At 38.4% G+C, this 22784-nt stretch overlaps 1 protein-coding gene and 1 long non-coding RNA gene across 2 annotated transcripts in view; one reads left to right on the forward strand and one right to left on the reverse strand.

Moving 5' to 3' along the window:
• The window catches only part of LOC121655219 (cGMP-dependent protein kinase 2), a 74307-nt gene that overhangs the window by 31832 nt on the left and 19691 nt on the right, over positions 1-22784 (reverse strand). The window contains exons 5-7 of the mRNA XM_042009709.1: positions 20749-20826; positions 20376-20470; positions 17626-17694 (exon numbers count right to left, since the gene is read on the reverse strand). Of these exons, the coding sequence (XP_041865643.1) occupies positions 17626-17694; positions 20376-20470; positions 20749-20826 (242 nt within the window). The remainder of the gene's footprint in view (positions 1-17625; positions 17695-20375; positions 20471-20748; positions 20827-22784) is intronic.
• On the forward strand, positions 11175-12430 carry LOC121655230. Its single transcript, XR_006013105.1, has 3 exons — positions 11175-11414; positions 11677-12005; positions 12125-12430. It is a non-coding gene; the product is annotated as an uncharacterized LOC121655230 (long non-coding RNA).

A 22784-nucleotide genomic window follows, 5' to 3' on the forward strand; every position in this document is an offset into this window, starting at 1 on the left:
CTAGGATTGCTTTACTCATTCCTTGGATGACTTTACTCATTCCGAGGATTACTTTACTCATTCCTAGGATTACTTTACGCATTCCTAGGATTACTTTACGCATTCCTAGGATTACTTTACTCATTCCTAGGATTGCTTTACTCATCCCTAGGATGACTTTACTCATTCCTAGGATGGCTTTACTCATTCCTAGGATTACTTTACTCATTCCTAGGATGACTTTACGCATTCCTAGGACTACTTTACGCATTCCTAGGATTACTTTACTCATTCCTAGGATTGCTTTACTCATTCCTAGGATGACTTTACTCATTCCTAGGATTACTTTACTCATTCCTAGGATGACTTTACTCATTCCTAGGATGACTTTTCTCATTCCTAGGATTACTTTACTCATTCCTAGGATTGCTTTACTCATTCCTAGGATGACTTTACTCATTCCTAGGATTACTTTACTAATTCCTAGGATGACTTTACTCATTCCTAGGATTACTTTACTCATTCCTAGGACTACTTTAAGCATTCCTAGGATTACTTTACTCATTCCTAGGATTGATTTACTCATTCCTAGGATGACTTTACTCATTCCTAGGATTACTTTACTCATTCCTAGGATGACTTTACTCATTCCTAGAATGACTTTACTCATTCCTAGGATTACTTTACTCATTCCTAGGATGACTTTACTCATTCCTAGGATTACTTTACTAATTCCTAGGATGACTTTACTCATTCCTAGGATGACTTTACTCATTCCTAGGATTACTTTACTCATTCCTAGGACTACTTTAAGCATTCCTAGGATTACTTTACTCATTCCTAGGATTGATTTACTCATTCCTAGGATGACATTACTCATTCCTAAGATGACTTTACTCATTCCTAGGATTACTTTACTCATTCCTAGGATGACTTTACTCATTCCTAGGATGACTTTACTCATTCCTAGAATGACTTTACTCATTCCTAGGATTACTTTACTCATTCCTAGGACTACTTTACGCATTCCTAGGATTACTTTACTCATTCCTAGGATTGCTTTTCTCATTCCAAGGATGACTTTACTCATTCCTAGGATGATTTTACTTATTCATAGGATTGCTTTACTCATTCCTAGGATTACTTTACTCATTCCTAGGACTACTCATTCCTAGGATTACTTTACTCATTCCTAGGATTGCTTCACTCATTCCTAGGATTACTTTATGGATTCCTAGGACTACTTTACGCATTCCTAGGATTACTTTACGCATTCCTAGGATTACTTTACTCATTCCTAGGATTGCTTTACTCATCCCTAGGATGACTTTACTCATTCCTAGGATGGCTTTACTCATCCCTAGGATGACTTTACTTATTCCTAGGATTGCTTTACTCATTACTAGGATGACTTTACTCATTCCTAGGATTACTTTACTCATTCCTAGGATGACTTTACTCATTCCTAGGATGACTTTTCTCATTCCTATGATTACTTTACTCATTCCTAGGACTACTTTACTCATTCCTAAGATCACTTTACTCATTCCTAGGATGACTTTACGCATTCCTAGGATTACTTTACGCATTCCTAGGATTACTTTACTCATTCCTAGGATTGCTTTACTCATCCCTAGGATGACTTTACTCATTCCTAGGATGGCTTTACTCATCCCTAGGATGACTTTACTTATTCCTAGGATTGCTTTACTCATTACTAGGATGACTTTACTCATTCCTAGGATTACTTTACTCATTCCTAGGATGACTTCACTCATTCCTAGGATGACTTTTCTCATTCCTATGATTACTTTACTCATTCCTAGGACTACTTTACTCATTCCTAAGATCACTTTACTCATTCCTAGGATGACTTTACTCATTCCTAGGATTACTTTACTCATTCCTAGGATGACTTTACTCATTCCTAGGATGACTTTACTCATTCCTAGGATTACTTTACTCATTCCTAGGACTACTTTAAGCATTCCTAGGATTACTTCACTCATTCCTAGGATTGCTTTACTCATTCCTAGGATGACTTTACTCATTCCTAAGATGACTTTACTCATTCCTAGGATTACTTTACTCATTCCTAGGATTGCTTCACTCATTCCTAGGATGACTTTACTCATTCCTAGGACTACTTTACGCATTCCTAGGATTACTTTACTCATTCCTAGGATTGCTTTTCTCATTCCTAGGATGACTTTACTCATTCCTAGGATGACTTTACTTATTCCTAGGATTGCTTTACTCATTCCTAGGATGACTTTACTCATTCCTAGGATGACTTTACTCATTCCTAGGATTGCTTTACTCATTCCTAGGACTACTTTACTCATTCCTAGGACTACTTTACTCATTCCTAGGATTACTTTTGTCATTCCTAGGATGACTTTACTCATTCCTAGGATGACTTTACTCATTCCTAGGATTACTTTACTCATTCCTAGGACTACTTTAAGCATTCCTAGGATTACTTTACTCATTTCTAGGATTGCTTTACTCATTCCTAGGACTACTTTACTCATTCCTAGGATTACTTTACTCATTCCTAGGATGACTTTACTCATTCCTAGGATGACTTTACTCATTCCTAGGATTACTTTACTCATTCCTAGGACTACTTTAAGCATTCCTAGGATTGCTTTACTCATTCCTAGGATTACTTTACTCATTCCTAGGACTACTTTAAGCATTCCTAGGATTACTTTACTCATTTCTAGGATTGCTTTACTCATTCCTAGGATGACTTTACTCATTCCTAGGATGACTTTACTCATTCCTAGGATTACTTTACTCATTCCTAGCACTACTTTAAGCATTCCTAGGATTGCTTTACTCATTCCTAGGATTACTTCACTCATTCCTAGGACTACTTTAAGCATTCCTAGGATTACTTTACTCATTTCTAGGATTGCTTTACTCATTCCTAGGATGACTTTACTCATTCCTAAGATGACTTTACTCATTCCTAGGATTACTTTACTCATTCCTAGGATGACTTTACTCATTCCTAGAATGACTTTACTCATTCCTAGGATTGCTTTACTCATTCCTAGGACTACTTTACGCATTCCTAGGATTACTTTACTCATTCCTAGGATTGCTTTTCTCATTCCTAGGACGACTTTACTCATTCCTAGGATTGCTTTTCTCATTCCTAGGATGACTTTACTCATTCCTAGAATGACTTTACTCATTCCTAGGATTGCTTTACTCATTCCTAGGACTACTTTACTCATTCCTAGGATTACTTTACACATTCCTAAGATTACTTTACTTATTCCTAGGATTACTTTACTCATTCCTATGTTTACTTTACTCATTCCTAGGATTACTTTACTCATTCCTAGGATTACATTACGCATTCCTAGGATTACTTTACTCATTCCTAGGACTACTTTAATCATTCCTAGGACTACTTCACTCATTTGTAGGACTACTTTATTTGTTCCTAGGATTACTTCACTCATTCCTAGGACTACATTACTCATTCCTAGGATTACTTTACTCATTCCTTGGACTACTATACTCATTCCTAGGACTACTTTACTCATTCGTAGGTCTACTTTATTTGTTCCTAGGATTACTTTACTCATTCCTAGGACTGTTCTATTTATTCCTAGATAAATTGGGCTGCTGCTATTCTCTGGTTTTCACTGAAAGTAATGTAGTTTTATTTTAAGAGGAGATAATCATTTACATTTTCTACTGTGTTGCCAGTGAATTTACTCGGTAACACATATCTTGATTTTGACTTCTGTATTAATCTCACGTGTCTCAGCTTTCGTTTGACTCCATGGTTATATAAAACAGCCCTTGTAGATGTGAAGATATACTTCAGTTATTTAGGGGACGTCATTTCATACACCAGGGCAGAAAAATAGGAGGTTAATGCATTTTTTATTTGGAAAACAGATAAAATAGCATGAATTGGCACGAAGGTAAACAGGGAAACATGTAAAGCCTTCATGACTGTAACCCTTGACATAAACCAGCTGTTCATAAAATCACACATAGACAGAGGTGGGTAGTAACGCGCTACATTTACACCGTTACATTTACTTGAGTAACTTTTTGAAAAAAATTACTTCTATCAGTATTTTTAATGGCTTGTACTTTTTACTCTTACTTAAGTAAATTTATGAGCAAATAACGCTACTCTTACTCCACTACATTGGGCAAAAGTGGATTCGTTACTTCTCTTTATAACATTTGTTTTTCTCCCGTGGATAACCATATGACCATGTTCCGCCAGTCAAATGTAGCAGCAATAATCACATGACTCCGTCTGACCTATCAGACGTACCCATGCTGCAACTCGCACGGAAACAAAATATTAGCGGCAGAAAGTATTTTTTTTTTTTCCCGAACTTTATTGACAATTCAGATTAACAGAACATAACAATTTAGACGTATTACAATGCAAGACATGTACACCGACAGATTATAAAGTCAGAAAGACATAAAAAGAAAAATAAATAAATAATAAGAATTAAAATTAAAAAAATTAAAAAAGGATAAACAAGATAAAAAAAGATAAATAAACAATAACAGAATACATAGTTGATACTGCACAGATACTAGGGGTTTTGGTTGAGTTCATAATCCGTTACAAAGTCATATAATCTTATACCAATTTTCTTTTTCATAAATTTAAGGGATTGAAAATATAAACACAGTTCTTTGTGAAAAACATTAAAATTTGGTCTAATCTTTATATATTTGCTTTTGTGGATAAAAAATTTCCCCAACAATAGTAAAACATTGAAAGCTAGATCTTGCATTTTATCAGTGAGGATTGTACCAAATAAGATCTCATTTATGTTTAGCTGAGACGGAGATGCAAACTTGGATGAGCACCAGAAAATAAAGTCTTCCCAGAAAATACTTACGAATACACAATCGAAAAACATGTGATCAACAGTTTCAATTTCGCTTTCACAGAAGGTGCAGCAATTCTCTTGAAAACCAAAACGAATTCTCAGAAATTCTTTGGTAGGGTATATGTCATTAAGCATTTTAAAATGAGTTTCCTTTACTTTAGGAGCCACTGGAAATTTTATGTATCTACTCCTCAACTTGTTCACTTTCTCTTTGGGAAAACATTTAGAAATGCGATTTCTATGAGTTGATAAAGGGAATAGATTCCTAAAAAACACACAACGTATAAAAGTATTGGGCAGATTCGGGTTAGTGATGGATTGTCCATTGATTAAAAGAGAAGGAAGCCGTAGATTAACATTGTTGAGGAGTAAATTACCTGACAGAAGGATCAAACTCTGAGGAAGTGCTTTGACTATAGTTTTGTATTGTTTACTATCATTTAACATGAATTTAGAGCAAAAAAGGTCAAATGGTAGAATATTTCCAGTATCATCAAGAAGATGCATTACAGACCATATGCCTCGTTCAAGCCAATTTTTGTAACATAAGGATTTGTTCCTAAATAACACATATCGGGAGTTCCAGAGTGGGGTATTGTGGGGACTGAAATTGTGCTTGAATAATAGCTTCCAGTAAAGTAATACTTGTTGGTGGAAGGATGATAGTTTGATTGGCAGTTTTCTAACATCAAAGTCACATTTAAGAAGAAAATTAATACCACCTAAATCCAAGAAAATTCTTGAGGGGATATGAAACCAAAAACCATTTTCGTTTTTCAGAAATGCTCTGAGCCAGTTAATTTTAATTGTACCATCTAAACATTCAATATCTATAGCCTTAAGACCTCCATCCTCATAATCTCTCATTATTGTTCCTTTCCTAACATAGTGTGCCTTGTTTTTCCAAATATATTTAAAGTTAGCTTGGTTTATAGCTTTAATTGCAGGTTTGGGGAGTGCCAGCGAATATGCTGGGTAAATGAATCTTGACAGACATTCCATTTTTGTAAGAAAGACTCGACCAAAAATAGAAATGTCACGCTGAGACCACATATTTAAATTGAGCTTACATCTATCAATAGTTTTCCAGAAGTTCAGTTCTTCCACTAAATTTGCATCTTTGGCGATATGAACACCTAGATATTTTCCATCAGCTTTTACAGGAATGTTGTAAAGAGCTGTGTGAGGAGAATCGTGTATTGGTAATAGTTCACATTTTTGTAAATTGAGGTTTAAACCAGATGCCCTGGAGAAAAAATTAACTGACTGGAGAACTTTAGGTATTTGATTACTGTCTTTCATAAATATAGCCGTGTCATCAGCTAGTTGGGTGATGGTTAGCTGACTGCCTAAGACGTTAAGTTTGTCAAAATCTAAGTTTTTCATAAGGATTGATAACATTTCTGCTGCAGCGATGAACAGTAAAGGGGAGATAGGGCAACCCTGTTTAATTCCTTTGTTGATAAAGAATCGAGGGGAGATGCCGTGTGGCAACAAGATTACACTGTTTGTCTCCCTGTAGAGTGTTCTAGTTAGCTGTATAAAGTTTGGTCCAAACCCGAATAACTCTAGAGTGCGAAACATAAATTCATGCTCAATTGTGTCGAAGGCTTTAAAAAAATCTAATAATAGAATGAAGCCTTCGTCTTCAACTAAATGATTGTAATCTAACAGGTCGAGTACAAGACGGATGTTGTTGTGTATTGATCGTCCTTTCAAAAAGCCTGATTGTGTGTCAGAAATAATCTGAGGCATCCCAGTTTTCAGTCTGGAGGCATATATATGGGTTAATATTTTATAGTCGCTATTGAGTAGGGATATTGGTCTTAAATTATCAATCAATCTAGAATCCTTTCCGGGTTTAGGAATGAGGGTGATGACTCCCTGTTTCATGGTGGTTGGAAGGGCGCTGGTATCAGAGATCTCTTTTAAGACGAGGAAGAGGATGTCTTTCAGGTGGACCCAGAAGTGTCTATAAAAATTAATAGTCAGACCATCTGAACCAGGAGATTTATCTAAAGATAAACTTCTCATAGATTTTTCTACTTCCTCCATAGTGATCTCTGCTTCACATAACTCTCTGAAGGCTTCGTCCACTTTAGGAACCAGATCTTTAATATGGTCAAAGAAGGCATCAGCATCATGGGAGGAGTAAGAGGACGAGTACAAGTCGCTGTAGAAGCGAAAGATTTCTTTTGTAATTTCTTTAAAATCTGTACATTCCTTGTCATTAATTAGCAGGGATTTAACAGAGTTTCGTTCTTGCCTTCTTTTTTCCAATCTACAGAAATAAGCTGAGCTCCTTTCTCCTTCCTCCACCCATTTCGCTCTCGATCGTATATAAGCACCATTAGCCTTAGTGATGTAAATATTATTCAGAGAGGATTGTAATAGGATAAGCTTTTGTTTATTACTCTCATCTAGTACAGGTTTGCAACAGATTGAGTTAATTTCATGGACAATTTCCATCTCTTTTTGCTTCCTATCCTGTTGTACACGTTTCCCATTAGTTATTGAAATCTGGCGTATCCTAAATTTCAGAAATTCCCATCTTTCTCTGTGCGTGGTGAAAAGCTTATCCTTACAGATCTCATTAATCACATTAATAATTTCTTGACAATATTCTTCATCATTTAATAAGTTAGAATTAAATTTCCAATATCCTTTACTCCTGGGACTAATGTTATTGGGCTGAATGGTGAGTGTAATCATACAGTGATCTGTTAGGGGTGCAGCAGAAATGTTAGCTTTGGAAGTAAATTCATAATTATTTTCTGACACCAACCAAAAATCTAACCTTGATCTGGCAGTTCCATCAGGTTTAACCCAAGTAAAGGCTTGAATGTCTGGATTATCCCGACGCCACACATCGATTAAATTAAACTCTCTACAAAAGTTGAGGAGCACTGGATTATAATGATGATTTTGAAATGCTGATGGAGATCGGTCGAGCCACTCATTTTCAACCAGATTAAAATCCCCCCCAATTATGATATTCTGTGTAGGATATCTCTGTCTAAGTTCTCTAACAGAGTTGGTTAAATCAGATAACATTAATTTGTTTTGTGTAGTTGAATTGTACCCATATACATTCCCCAGGATAACAAAATTGTCCTCAATAAGACAGATACAAATAATCCAGTGACCAGAGTCATCTCTTTTAGTAGTTAATATCTTCCCAGGAAAATTGTTCATAAGTATAGCGACCCCTGCTGACCTGTTACTGCCATGACTAACATAGATTTTGTCACTCCATTGATTAGACCAAAACTTTGTATCCGCTTCATTAGAGTGAGTTTCTTGAAGTAGAAAACACTGTGCTTTTTGGTTTTTACAAAAAAGAAAAATAGATTTTCTTTTCACAGAATCTCTGAGACCCCTAACATTAAGTGAAACATAAGAACACATAGATTGTAACGAAGACATAAAAGGAAAATAAGGAAGAACAAGTACAAATAGATATAAGCTGGTACTAGAACGAAGAACTGAAGGAGCCCCTAAGTATTCTAAACAGTATAAGACTGAGGATTTTAGTTTAGACTCTTAAGTGCATTGAAATTGATCAATATGTTTTATATAAGAAGGATAACCGTTTGCCTTTGTAGAGCCAGTATAAAGTTAACGTTGGGATGTTATAGAGAAACCAGAGCAAAAGGATATTAAGGTATTTAACACCTGCTCACTAACTCAAGTAGAGAATTATTCAAACTGTAGTCAGGTTAACTCGAATATAAAAAACTCTTAAATGAACAACACACTTAAAAGGTGAATTTAACTATAGTTGAGCATTCAATATGAACCCTTTTAAGTGAGAGTGAATGTAGTTTTAGCCAGACTAATCCAAAAGAACCCCGTTACCACTGATGTAGCCCACATGTCCTCTGAAGTAGACGTTCTTGCCTGCAGCCCGAGCTTGCTCCATCTTTGGCCAAGCTGCCGCTCGAGCCTCCCGGTCAGCTTTGCAGAAGTCTTGCTTGAAGAGAATTCCCAAGTCTTTGCAGGTCTTACAGTTTTTAGACATCTTCCAGAAGGCATCCCTGTGGTGTCTCATGACGAACTGCAGGATGACCTGACGGTGCCGGCCCTCCTCCTTTCTTCCCAGGCGATGAACCGAGTCCACCACCGTCTCCATCGTTGCAGCCCACTGCGGCGCTATCTTGGACAGGATACCGATGACGATGTCCCGGGTGTTTTCATCGTCCTTTTCTTTAAGACCTTGAATTTTTAAGTTCCACCGCCGCTTATAACGCTCCATCTCTGCAACTTTCTCTCTCAGCTCTTTGTTTTCTTTAATAATTTGTGGCATTTCTTTTCCAAATTCCTTAATCTTGACCTTGCATTCCTTTATCTCAGCTGCGTTCATTTCCACCAGCCGTGAAATATTCGCCACCATTACAGAGTTCTCTTTGAGCTGATGTCCGAAGTCGTCGATTTTGGATGTTAGTTTTTCTATGGCAGTAACGAGAGCCTCGTCTCCCATGACTGGAGATTCCTGCACAGTTTTTACCTTTGTTGGTGGAGTCGAAGACTTTGTAGGAGTAGCAGGGGAAGTTTTCCTCTTCATGTTGGTATTAGTGGTGACGTCCATCAGAGAGTAGTCGTGTTCGCACGTGTTCGGTGGTAGCGTAGTTGCTAGCTTAGCGTCGGCTTTTTTCATTCCTGTTGCTAGATTAGCAGGTACGCAGAATTCACAATATTCATCAAGTGCGCTCCAGCAATGCACATTAAGTTTGTGGTTATCGCGCACGACCTCAGTGTTAAAATAGGTAGACTTTCTATACAAAACGGGGCAAATGGGTGAGAGCTTAGCAGAAGCTGTCCGCCCTGTCCGCCATCCCAGCGGAAGTCTAGCGGCAGAAAATATTTTCTTCCGAAGACGAACTATGGCGAAAAACTAGTGAAAAATGGCAGCAGCAAATGTCTGAATTGAATAAGAGGACACAACAGAAGACGGCGAAGTTGGCGAACATCCCTGGCCTGATATTCAAAGCATGTTTAGCTTGCGCAAAACGCAAAAGAACAGCTGTGTAATGCGGTGTCTTCTGTGCCTACCAAAACAAACCGACATTTCAGCATTCAAAAACTCGACGTCTAATTTGAGGAAACACGTTGCGGTAAGTATAACGTTATAGTTTTATTACATATCATTATCATTAGCCTACATATCAGTCATAATTCATCCAACAGTTCTTTCATCTGGGCTGCATCTAACGTTAAGGTTAGTACATCTATAACCACATTAACAATAATAAAAAAGGCACCCATCACTAATGTTTTAAAAGTGTTATTGTTCTCATTGTATACTATTCATGCACAAGAAATATTGTAAGTTAAACCTTTTTTCAGAGGCGTAAATTCAGCACCAGTACATAAATCACACAACTAAAGTGCAACTACAACACACTATTTACCACTCTCCCCGTATATAAAACTTTATGACTTAATATGTTATACTTTGAAGCCTCATTTATATTTTTCTGTCAACAGAGGGTTCACACCGACAGCATGAAGAAATACACAGACCTAATTGAGTCCCACAGAAAACGAAGGTCCTTCACTACAAGTGAACCACCTCCAAAAAGTGCAAAGCTCTCCCTTCTCAAGCCCACAACGAGTATCCAAGGCAACATTTGATCATCTTGTAATCAGATTTGTCTGTGAGGCCAGCTTACCTTTTTCTGTGGTGGAGACACCATCGTTTAAGACTATGATGGGAACAATACTGCCTAAGCATACAGTAATGACAAGAAAAACATTGTGCTCAAAAATACAGGAAGCTGCCAAAACAATGAAGAACACTATTATAAAAACGCTCAGTACTGTTAACTATGTTGCAACAACCACAGACTGCTGGTCAGCCCGACAGCGCAGCTACTTAGGAGTGACCTGCCACTGGATTCATGACAGCACCTTAGAAAGGCTCTCTGCTGCACTGGCTTGTAGGCCTCTTAAAGGCTCACACACCTTTGATGTGCTTGCAGCAGCGTTAGAAGAGATACATTCTGAATATCAAATAAGAGATAAGGTGACAAGGACAACCACTGACAGTGGTTCCAACTTTCTAAAAGCTTTTCGAATATATGGCGAAGATGAAGAAGTCACCAATGAAGAGGAGCAGATGGACATCACCAATGATGAGGCATCAGAGGATGAGTGTGAGTCGGAGGTGGAGATCCAGGATGTCTCTGCTGTGTTGAATGATAATACAGGCCTTGAATACCAACTTCCAAGGCACCAAAAGTGTGCCTGCCATCTTCTAAACCTGATGTCTACAGTAGATGCTGCTGCCACGGCAGTGACCAATGACACATACAAAAGGCTGTCTCGATCTGCTTTTGCAAAGTGTTCTGCTCTATGGAACAAAACCAGTAGGTCAACCATGGCCTTTGAAATAGTGGAACGTGAATGGAAGCTGCAGTTCCTCCAACCAACTCAAACACGTTGGAGCTCCCTGTTCCTGGCTGTGGAGAGAGTTGTACGCATTCAGAAAGAGCAAGGAGAGGCAGCAATTCAGAATGTCTGCACAGCACTGAAGATAAAGATGTAAGTTGACTTATGACATGTTTTAAACACAACTATGCATACAACCCATGGTTAATTCCACTGTTAATTCATTTAAACTGGTTTAGTCTGAGTTTAGTTTTAGTTTAATTCTGGTTTAGTACTGGTTTATTCTAGATTTAGTTTTGCATTCAATAAACTAGTTTGTGGAGAGCAAACTATTTCTGAGGTGGTCCTCTGTGTGAACAGTTTGAAAACCACTAAACTAATTTAATTTCTGATCTGTGTGGGTTTTTTCTTTTAGGTTTAATCCTGCTGAATTTGGATTTTTGGCTGAGTACACTGCTGTCATGAAACCTGTTGCCATGGCCCTCAACATCCTTCAAGGGGAAACGTCTGTGCACATGGGATTTTTGCTGCCAACACTTTACCAGTTGCAGGAGAAGCTAATAAGGCTGGAGTTATCCTGCAAAGTCTGAAGATCTCTAGTAGATGCCCTGCTCAATGGGATTCAGAAACGTTTTGGAGGCGCCATGGAGGACCCTGAGCTGATTGCAGCAGCAATACTCTTACCTCTTATACTCTTAAGATTTCGAACATTGTGGACAACAAAGGAGTGCATCTTAAAAGCTGGTATCTATCTATATTTTTTGTTAATTTAAATTTGAGCTTGTAAACTCTGACTTGTCAGCTTTTGAAGTCCATGGTTAAGAATTGTATGCTGACCTATTTATTTTAAACAATTTCCGCAGGACTTGACTTCATTAGAAATCACCTAGACACAGACTCCGATGATGGCAGCACAAACAGCAGTCCCTCTGATGAAGATGACTTCTTTGCATCCATGAAATCAGGAAAACCACAAGCAGGAGAGCTGGAGAGGTACCTTTCATGTCCATCCTCTGAAGGTATGGATCTACTGCACACCTTTCCTCACATCAAGAAGCTCTCACTGAAACTCAACACTGGTCTTCCTGCATCTGCAGCCTGCGAGAGACTTTTCAGTCATGCAGGACTTAGGTTTACTGCTAAACGATCACAGCTTCACAGCAAGAATCTTGAGAGCCAGTTACTGTTGAAGCTTAACCGTCAGTTCACTGAGTGATTCTAAGGGACAGAACAAGCACCACACATGCACAGACTCAAAAGTGGCATGTACAACAAAAACACTCCTCCTAGCACACACACACAGTGTCTTCTGTCATGTCCTCTTCTTCATATCAGACATTTGCCATAACAGTGTTGTTTTAATGTTATTTTCTGGTTGCCAAGCATGCTGAGCCATTTGGAGCAAAAGTTAATCAGAAGTTTGTTTTGTGACTTGGAATAGTTTGCAGGGTTCTCACATACAGTACATACAATATGTTGTATGTTTTTTGTTGCTGTTAAAAAGCTTTTGTTTGAAAGCTTGTACAAGTTATTTATAAAGATGTCATTTATTTTGTTTTTTACTGATTGTTTAGTTTATTTTTGAAAATACAAGAATTTGCACATTTTATTTATTTTATTGTCTGATTTTATAAATACAAAGAAATAAATCCGATGTTACATTTAAACAGTTACTCAGTACTTGAGTAGTTTTTTCAATAAGTAATTTTTTACTCTTACTTGAGTAATTTTTTTAGGTCTACTTTTTACTTTTACTTGAGTAAAAATATTTTGAAGTAACTGTACTCTTACTTGAGTAAAATGTTTGGCTACTCTACCCACCTCTGCACATAGAGATAGTGGAAATGCCACTATAAGGATAGAAAAGCAGCGTTGCTTGCAGGGCTCCTGATCGGAGGACAGAAAGTGGAACCAGCACTGGTCTGGGTCTGTGGAAAAAGAAGGTATTTTATTTGCCATTAAACTGGTGTGGTTGCTGTCATTTTGCATATCTTATTCCAGGATTTCAGGTACTTTCAGATCTCCCTGAACGTCCGCATGTCAAACAGGTCAGACTCAAGAGGGATGCTGGACAGAAACAGCCTAAGACACGTTTAAATTGGGGACAAAGATTTTTGGCAGGACTAATTCCTCACTATGGCACAGTTTAACTATCTCATGCCCTCAATCACATCATTGCAATCTGAATTAAAAGCCATACGTCGCATAGCATTAATAAAACCGTATGGCTGTGGATTTCCTGTTAGCAGAACAGAGTGGTACATGCCAGGTAATCGGAGACTCCTGCTGCACCTGGGTTCCAGATTCCACAGGTAACCTGGTAACCTCGGTGCAGCAGTACCTGCAAGATTTGTTAACCTCCAAGAAAGCCAAAGATTCCACGGATGGTGGGCCGACTGGGATGCCTGGGGATGGTTCACATCAGGACCCTGGTATTATCCACTTATTAAATTATTCACACCAGTTAGAGTTGTCCTGTTCTGTCTGTTCACATCCTGTGTGTTGCCATGAGTCAGTGGGATGATCTCTAAAGCTGTAGGGGCAACAGTTTCACAGTATGCGCTTATACCAATGGACTATGATTTTGAAGATCTGGATAAAACTTCAGACAACTTTGATCACATGTAATAAGACATGTAAATAGAATGTGAACCTTTTATGACCCTCGTTAAGAATATCCATGTGAAGTGTAAAGAGGTGACAGATATGTTTGGGGATGTACACACATTCAAAAGTTTTATTAACTCATTTTGTTGAAACTCAAAAATGGTGATTAATCATGTTAAAATGAGTGATTAATTGTGATTAATTTGAAAGCTGTGATTAAATAAACATAAAAAAAAATTATTTGCTGGATCTCAGGCTTCTACAGACTAAGTGCTAGGAATACAAACTGGTCAACTCTTGCTGGTTTCAGTGATGACCTGTGGCATGACACAATGTTCCCACTTGCACTGAAAACCACTCTGATGGGGAACTTGTGGCAGGGATGCATAAATATTTCTTGGCTAGCTTGGCCACTAGGGGAAAATGTGCCTCATTCATCTTCCACCATTCTAGTGATTCTGTGTCTGATCCAGCGTCCAGTAGGAGATAGAGGCTGAGCTCCTTTTCAATAGACTCTCTGCTCAAATGTGGGGCTGCTCGGTTTTTCCGATGTTTAAAAGTAGCTGCTCAAACTCTTCTTTTTCTTCTTAGCACTAGCAGGAACCTCCTCTGGCTCATCCTGATCTCTGGCAGGGGGAACTGATAGAAGGGGGGCTGCCTCTGCTTGTTCGGCCACCAGCTTCTGCAGCTCCGCAGCAGTCTTGTCTTGATGTAATCCACCTCTCTTGTTTGATGTATGTGGTTTTAAATCGAGGGTTGACAAGAGAAGCCATGTCAAGCAGGTCCTGGGTTGTCTGGTCATCGTACTTGGATGGGTTGGATGGAACAGATGGAGGACGGGTTTCAAGCAGGAAAAACTTGGGTAAAGCTCCCCAGACAAGGCCTTGTTCATGGACTCCAGAACCTCCAAATCCTGCCAAGTTGGAACCAGATGACGTGTTTTCTTGTTGGCGCAGCAGACTTGTGAGAGAGCTTTCTCCTGCTCAGTCACCCTCACAACCATCGCTGCATAGAGCCCCTGGTAGGGGTTTCTGTGATCAGCTGATGAGGAGGGAAGGGTGGATTTTGATCTGCTTGAGCCTTGGCCAGCTCCCGTCTTCTCTTCCATGAACTGGAGAACGCAGCCACAATCTTCCTGCAGACGCCAACATTCCACCTCCGTAGTTTCACACTCCTCTATGTAAAAAAAGAAGAAGTAAATGTAACGTTAGGTACTTTTTATGTACTACACTGTGTACGAGAAAGGTAAAATGTATCAGTTAGTAATGTTTTAATTTATATCTGTATATTTTATATGAAAATAATTTACATTTTAATGTGTATCCCATAGTTGATTTATCTCCTTAATCAGATTTTTAAAACCATGCAGTTATGACTTTTTATCTCACAAAAGAACCCTTTTATCTCATGATTATTACTTTTTTATCCCATAATTTTATCTAATTTTTTTTATCATATTATTATGACTTTTTAGTTTATATGCCAAGTCTAACTAAACTAGTTTTTAATGTCTGTTGATTTTAAAAACCTAAACACATGTTGGTGCAATTGTCCTAATTTAATATTTAATTTTTTATCTATTTATTAAAGCAGTGTAGTAGTAATACAAATTGTGTAACTGACAGTAACCTCTAGGTTCCTGTGGCAGTAATGATAAATATAATTTGGCTTTGGGATCATTGAAGTTGACCATCACTGCTCCAAACTGTCAGCCTTAAGGGAAGAACAGTTAAAGAAACAGTGCTCCAAGGTATCACTGACTGTGTAGTGAAATATATTCCTATACATTTTAGATCGATTTAGAGTTAGGCACTCACCAACAGCTAAATGAAGACGGTGGCCAAAACACTGCAGGTGTATCATTTCGTTCAGCTGATGGGCAAGGATGTTGTTGGTGGCGTTGTCCGTGGCAACACAGGTGAGGCGATCCTCCTGCAGTCCCCACGACTCAAGCTCTTCTCTGAGGCCTTTGGCTAGCATTTCTCCAGTGTGGTCTTAACCTGTCTGTAAACACCAGCTGTGGAGATTCCAGCCTTGGTCGATAAAGCGTATCGTCAGGCTCATATATGGATGTGTCGTTCGGTTCGACCACAAATCTGTTGTTGTAGCGTAGAACTTCCCCTTGTGAATCTCTGCCTCCACTTTGGCCTGACATGCATCATATAAATCAGGTAACACAACTTTAGTCATGTGTTTTTGGCTGGGCATTTCGTATCTCGGATGGAGTGTTTGCACCAACTCACAAACTCAAAAACACGACTGTAGATTGGAACCATATCTTTGCAGATGTGCTTGGCAATAGCAGTAATGATTTCCTTCCATCTGCGGGAGCTATGGTATATGGTGTTGCAGAAAAACCTGTTGCAGCGTCTGCGTCTGGAGTTTATTATGAACACTTTTGCCACCAGTTAACCCTGCTTTTTGCGGCCTTTGCTCCTTGTGCAGGTGATAAAATAAGTTAGTACTGTTGGAGTCTGTTGTTAGGACCGGGAGCCGGCATACTTTACAAACGACTGTTGACTGTTCCACGTCGGTCTTTTTATATCTATATCTATATTGCCCCTCTTTAAGGTACAAGCTCTTCGATGTGGGTTGAGTGGTCATCTTGTAGTGCATTGCCCTGCTTTGAAACACATCCGCAACTGTCTTCCTCCATCTTTGGTTATGTATTGCAGCATGCATGGGCATGCCGTAAGGTGCATTTTGACGTAAAATACTGCAGTAAAGCACCTATCCGCGGCATAAACGATAGAGCCTCATATGAAGCGATAGACATTTTCTATCATCCAGATGATATATATCGTCATATCGCCCAGCCCTACTAGAAGCTCATGCATACACATGTATAACTCCTCACATACAGTACTGATATCACTGATTCATGTGTGCATAGGATGCCTTGTATGTATGTGCGTGGGGTTTTAGTAGTATGTATGTGTGAATTTTCCCTAGTATGTATGCAATATGTTTCTTGTGTGTGTATAAAAGTTGATTTTATATGTTTGTGCAAGTGATTGTAGTTTTATGCACGATATCAGATGTGTGTGTGAGAGTTGAAAAATGCATTTTGTCCTATACAGCCTCTCATTGTAAACCGTGCACTGACAAGTGTTCTGTAATGTTTGGAATGCATATATGTATATATGTATGTATGTATGTATATATATATATATATATAAAATATAATATAATATATATATTTTTTATTTTTATATATATATATATATATATATATATATATATATATATATATATATATATAAAATATAATATAATATAATATATATATATATATATTTTATATATATATATATATTATATATAGGGAGAGAGAGAGAGAGAGAGAGAGAGAGAGAGAGAGAGAGAGAGAGAGAGAGATGTGTGTACCACTGGTAATTCCTGTAACATTGGTGGGTGAGTTTTATAGTGTGTTGTTCAAAACTGAGTTTGAGTTTTGCTGTTATATTAATGTGGTGAAATTTTTACCCTTAACATGTTTTTATACAGTATCCTGTGGATTAAAGAGGTGTTCATGTATATTCTTAATGTGGTTGATCTGCAGCTAAACATGCATACAGGTCAAATGTGGGTATTCTCTTTTATAAATAAATACTGGTTTAAAAATTATGACTAAAGCTCAGACTCTAAGATTATTCCATGCCATTCAGAAGCTTGTGTTTACATTGTTGTCCATCTGGAATCCAAAGGAATCGTCTGTGGTGCACATCAGTAGATAGCATCAGGCATAAATACTCACTCTCTGTCCACCACCAGGCAATGCGTGTCGTTCTGGCTGCAGATGATGTTGGCGGAGCGAACATCCTCACTGTAAACATATGAGTACAGTTCAGAAACAACCCACGATGCACACACGGTCACTTGTGCAGAGTGTTGTGGTTGATGTCTTCATACCAGGGTGCAGCTTTCATGCTCCCAAATATTATTTTCATAATGTCTTTGAACCTCTCATAGATTAGGGTCACAGCATTTTGTGAAATAGATTAGTTATGACCGTATTTGTAGGAGTCAAGTGTTGTGAGAGTGGTAGGGTCAAGACTGAATCCAATCCTGAGCACCAGCACCTTCAAGAAGCCTTGAATCAGAATGTTGTTTTTGTTCAACACTTTAGAAATGACTTGGCTAGGACTGGGTTTGAGAAATCAGCTGAAGAAGTATAGGAAAACATTGTGGAATAAATTAAAACTGATCCAGGAACAAGGTTCAAAATATTCTATTCCTTAAATATTAAGTCCTGCTGTCCTCAGCTAAACACACGTCCTGTTGTAAAACTTTTAAACCTGTGTTGGATGGCACAAAACAAAACGTGAATGTTTTTCATATTTGTGACTCATGTTTTTTCCACATGACTGAACTGGAACATGACTGGTATTGAAAAGTTCTTTAGTGGTAAACAACATTAAATGATGCACCATATGACAATGAAACTGAAGCACAGCCTGTATCTGTAGGTTAAAAAAACATAAAAAGATATATGAACAGAATAAAACAATAAATATCACATAAATAAACCATGAATTCCTGTTTAAAAACATTCAAACATGCTATCCATTTCCCAGAGAGCACATCTTGTCATGTTAATGTCACCCCTGCACCAATTCCTGTCACATTCTGCCCAGCCAAACTCCCCAGTAATCACACTCCTGATCATCCACACCTGTCCCTGATCATCTCACCCTGCCACATTCACTCCAGTCCTGCACTACAGCAGTCAGTCCCCGGATTGTTAAGCAGCCACACATGCACCCAGTCTTCTCTCCCAGTCCATTTATACTCCAGTGCCACACTCATTCCCTGTTGGACCTTAATGCTGGGCTCACACCAAACGATTTTCACGGTCGCAGACTAAAAACGGAAGTCTTTAGGAAATCTTAGGAGTTTTACCCCGCGCTCCCGTCATCTCGGTCATTAGGTCTAAACTGGAAATCTGAGCTGTTTAACGTCAGTCTTTCCCTCGTCTTGGATCTGCGACAATATCAAACGTGTTTGAGATTATCACAAGTCGCAGTGACGAAACACGATCAACAACCAATATATGAGCTCTGACAAAAGCAGAAACAGGAATCCTGACAGAACACCGGCAAAAACGGACAAAAAAACAAACAAACAAACAAACAAAAAAACTAACAACTGAGGTATCTAAGCATAGCATTTGTATGGTACACACTCAAGTCTTTACCATATAAGGTTCTCTGTCCCACAGACTGGATTGACACATGAACATGCATTCTATGCAAATGAGCATCCTATAGGCAAACTCTATGATTGGAGGACACAGGACTGAGGAATTTTCTTTGTTTAAACCCTATATAAGACAGAACGACACATCAGGTCTTTAGATCTTTGTTCTGGTTTTGGGACCTCCAGATTTTGCTGCAGAAATCTGTTTTGATGTCTGAACTTTTGTAATAAACTTCTTTTTATTATTCAAGTCAGCGTCCAGAGACGTTTTTGCCTGAAAGCCAATTTTTCTACATCTCCTGATCAAGACACATCACAACGATGTGGAGCGTCCAGAAAGAGGAGCGGATGTAATTAGAAGTAAACGTCTGCTGTGGATCATTCATGTGTTACAGTATTCTAACAAATGAGAGAAGAATAGAAACTCATTCATCGTCCAGATTCTGATGAGTCAGTGAAACACCTGGTGGAGATGTAAAGGCAGACGATGTGTAATTCCTGGAGGGAAACTGTCCCTTGGTTTGCTTTGCTGTGGGCAGATCAGCCCTGTTCCATGTCAACTGTCCAACATATCACAAAAAATGCTAAAATAATCTAGATGTAGTCTCGTAAATAGTGATTCACAGTCTTTGTCAAATCTCAGTCTGAGACTAGGCTGAGACTTAAAACATTTTTAGATGTGAGCTGGTGTGAGATGGTAGTTTTCTAGGGTCTTTTGCAAATCTTTTCAAAGTCTTCTGTTGTAAACTCAGCATAATGTTGCTGCATGCTTGGACTACTCCTCTTGCCCTTTCCTGCTCCGTGGCTTCTGGATGTCCTGGCAACTCCTTTATCTCCCAATAGTAAGACCGTTTCTCTGTTCATTGTCTGCTCAATAAAGTCTGGTTAATCCTTATCTGTCTCCGAGGGGTCCATGCGTAACAGTTAAACAGGAAGCAACAATCAAATGACTGCACTTATCACCACGTTGCTTTGGGTGAAAACTGTTTCAGGTGGCCGGTTCTTGTTTTTATGGTCCTGACAGACAATCATCCAGCTGTGATTTTATCTTTGAGTATTTTTTTGCCTTTTGTGAGACAACCTGTTAACTGAAAGCTTGTTTGATGTCTAACGTCCCTCTAATATAGTTCCTTTATGTTTATTTTCCAGCAGGTTAATTGTCACCTGGTTTGCAAACCAACTAACATTTACCCTTTTTCAGCGTTTGCAATGTTAACATATCTTAAAATCCTACATTGTGTTGTTAACATAAAATGTTAAATAAAATGTTAACAGAAAATCCTACAATGTGTTCTTCCATTTTTGTACCTGATGAGAGCTTTCTCTCCAAAGTAGTCGCCGACTCCTAACGTCTTGATTTCCTGAGGTTCAGAAAATCCCTCTGTACTCTGTGTAACGATGACCTACATATAAAACATCCATTAGAAAATACAGCCACTATGCTTTCACACAGAACCTCACATAGCAGCTTAAATGTCTTACAGTAGTGACCTGCATAAAGTTTATTATCTTTGTCTTCTCAGTAATCACAAACGCAGACACTTAGATCCTGAACTTCGTCCTCTGCTGTCAGTACTCCTACTGTTTACATTTGTGAAAAAACTTCATTCCAATTTATTCAGGTATGTGTAAAATGTTGTCTTTTATAAGTGTGTTTGATAAAAGTGAGCAAACATCTTACCTCTCCTTTTGCAATGATAAAGAAAGTGTTCCCTTCTTCACCCTCTCGAATAATGTACTCCCCTTTTTCAAAAAAATCCTGAAAGACAGAAACATTTTTTTCCCCATTATGAAACCTTTTTTGAAAAACAGCAATCAGAGTCATAACAAGACAAATAAAGCTGCAAGCGGCATCCATCAGGTCCGAGCCTCGTGGCCCCTGCCACCCATCTCATACACCTTTTGCTAGCATGTTAGTTAACCTGCTAACATGGTATGTCACATGGTAAAACGTCCAGCTGAGAATCTGAAATGATATTCCTAGTTAGCATTTTTTGCTAGCATGCTAATATGCTAGCTAACATGCTATGTTGCCATGGCAACAGGTGTTGTAATGTGTTAAAGACCCAACAAGTATGAATACTGTAAACTTTGGTGCAGATCCCATGTATTTCTATGGAGATATGAGCAAACCATGTTTCATGGCGAGAAGGCTTTTTTCCGTTGGTTGCCACAGTAACACGCTTTTTCCGATTACAAAGAGTTGAATATCGTTTGGTCCCCAACTTGTCACGAAGCTTCCCACCAAGTTTGGAGTCACTCGCACGAATCCCCTCAGACTAGTTTGTTCAAATACAATGTATTTAAAGTGAAAAAAATGGGAAAAATAGGGACATAAACTCCAAGATGGCGGGCACCCCATTGCCATGGCAACAGGTGTTCAATTGACTTTTTTGCTCGACCTGGGGTGTTACACGTGTGTGCCGAGTTTCGTCTTCCTACGTCATAGTAGGAATGTGGCCGGGGAGAGGGACGCCTGGGTTTCCCTGCTTAGGCAGCTACCACCGCAACCACCACCGATAGATATTTCTTTGACTTTATTTACATATTATAATAGCACCAAATTTGTCTCAAATTAATGTCTTAAATGTAGTAAATCATATGTCTGAAGCAGTTATTATTACATTTTTATGTCCTTAGTATTAGTTCCATTTAATGTAATTGCAAAATTAACATTTTCTGATGCTGGACATCATTTAAAAAAAAAAAAGAGGTTTAGAGCAGATACCATGTGGGCGGGGCATTGTTTGGATCATGCCCACAATGCCCCGCCCACATGGAATTCTTGTATGTTGCCATGGCTAGGCCTCAACCACGTCCTTTGATGTTATGATGTCATCTATTCTTTATTATGTAAGGCTGGAACATATATAATTTAGTTATTACTGGCTTGTCAGTGATTACATTTTGCAAGTTAGCAGCTCTGATAGAGACATCCTTCATCACAACAGTAACGTGAGAAAAATTCTGTTTAATTAGAAATGGCTTCAAGAATAATTAAGATTCAGCTATCATCAGTGGAACCCTTGAAAACCATAACAAGACAGGAGATGGTGGAAAGGAATTACCAAATCCAAAAGCAGAAACGTAAGTCACAGTATTTGGAAATGGGAGAAAAACTAAAACCTTTTCGTCAACAGAGGGATGATAAAAAACTCCAAAGGGAAGAGCATCTGAACAAGCTTATAGCCGAGGAAAGAGAGTTCAAAAACCAGGAAAGGCAGGCCAAATATAAACTTATCCAAAGTAGGCATCTTCAACAAGATCCGTATGTTCAAGAATTCAATACGACATACAGTAGAAAACAGTGCTATTTAGAGAACGAAAAGCTGAAAGACATTAATACCTTGAAAAGACAAAATGACCTAGAGCAACACAGGAAATATGAGGAGAGTGTAGCAAGACATAATTCTGAAGCCTTAAAATATAATGAAGCTTTAGCTCGTGAGAGAATAGAGAAAGACAGGATTAATTGTGAAGAGAACAGAAAGATGTTTGAGGAAAGGAAAAGTGAAATAGAAATAGAGAGATAAGTGAAGCTGGAGGAAGAAAAATGGCAAAGAGACCAGGATTTAAAGAAAACTCCAGATTCAGAGAAACAAGAGGCCGAGAAAAGGAGAACCAGGGATTTTCTCCGTCAAAATCAACCACGACAGAGAATCTCCAAATTAGTGAGTTATAAAGCCCGGCTTGAAGAAAAAGATGAGTTTTTAGATT

The sequence above is a fragment of the Melanotaenia boesemani genome, chromosome 16 (genome assembly GCF_017639745.1).
Source record: "Melanotaenia boesemani isolate fMelBoe1 chromosome 16, fMelBoe1.pri, whole genome shotgun sequence".
NCBI lineage: Eukaryota > Metazoa > Chordata > Actinopteri > Atheriniformes > Melanotaeniidae > Melanotaenia > Melanotaenia boesemani.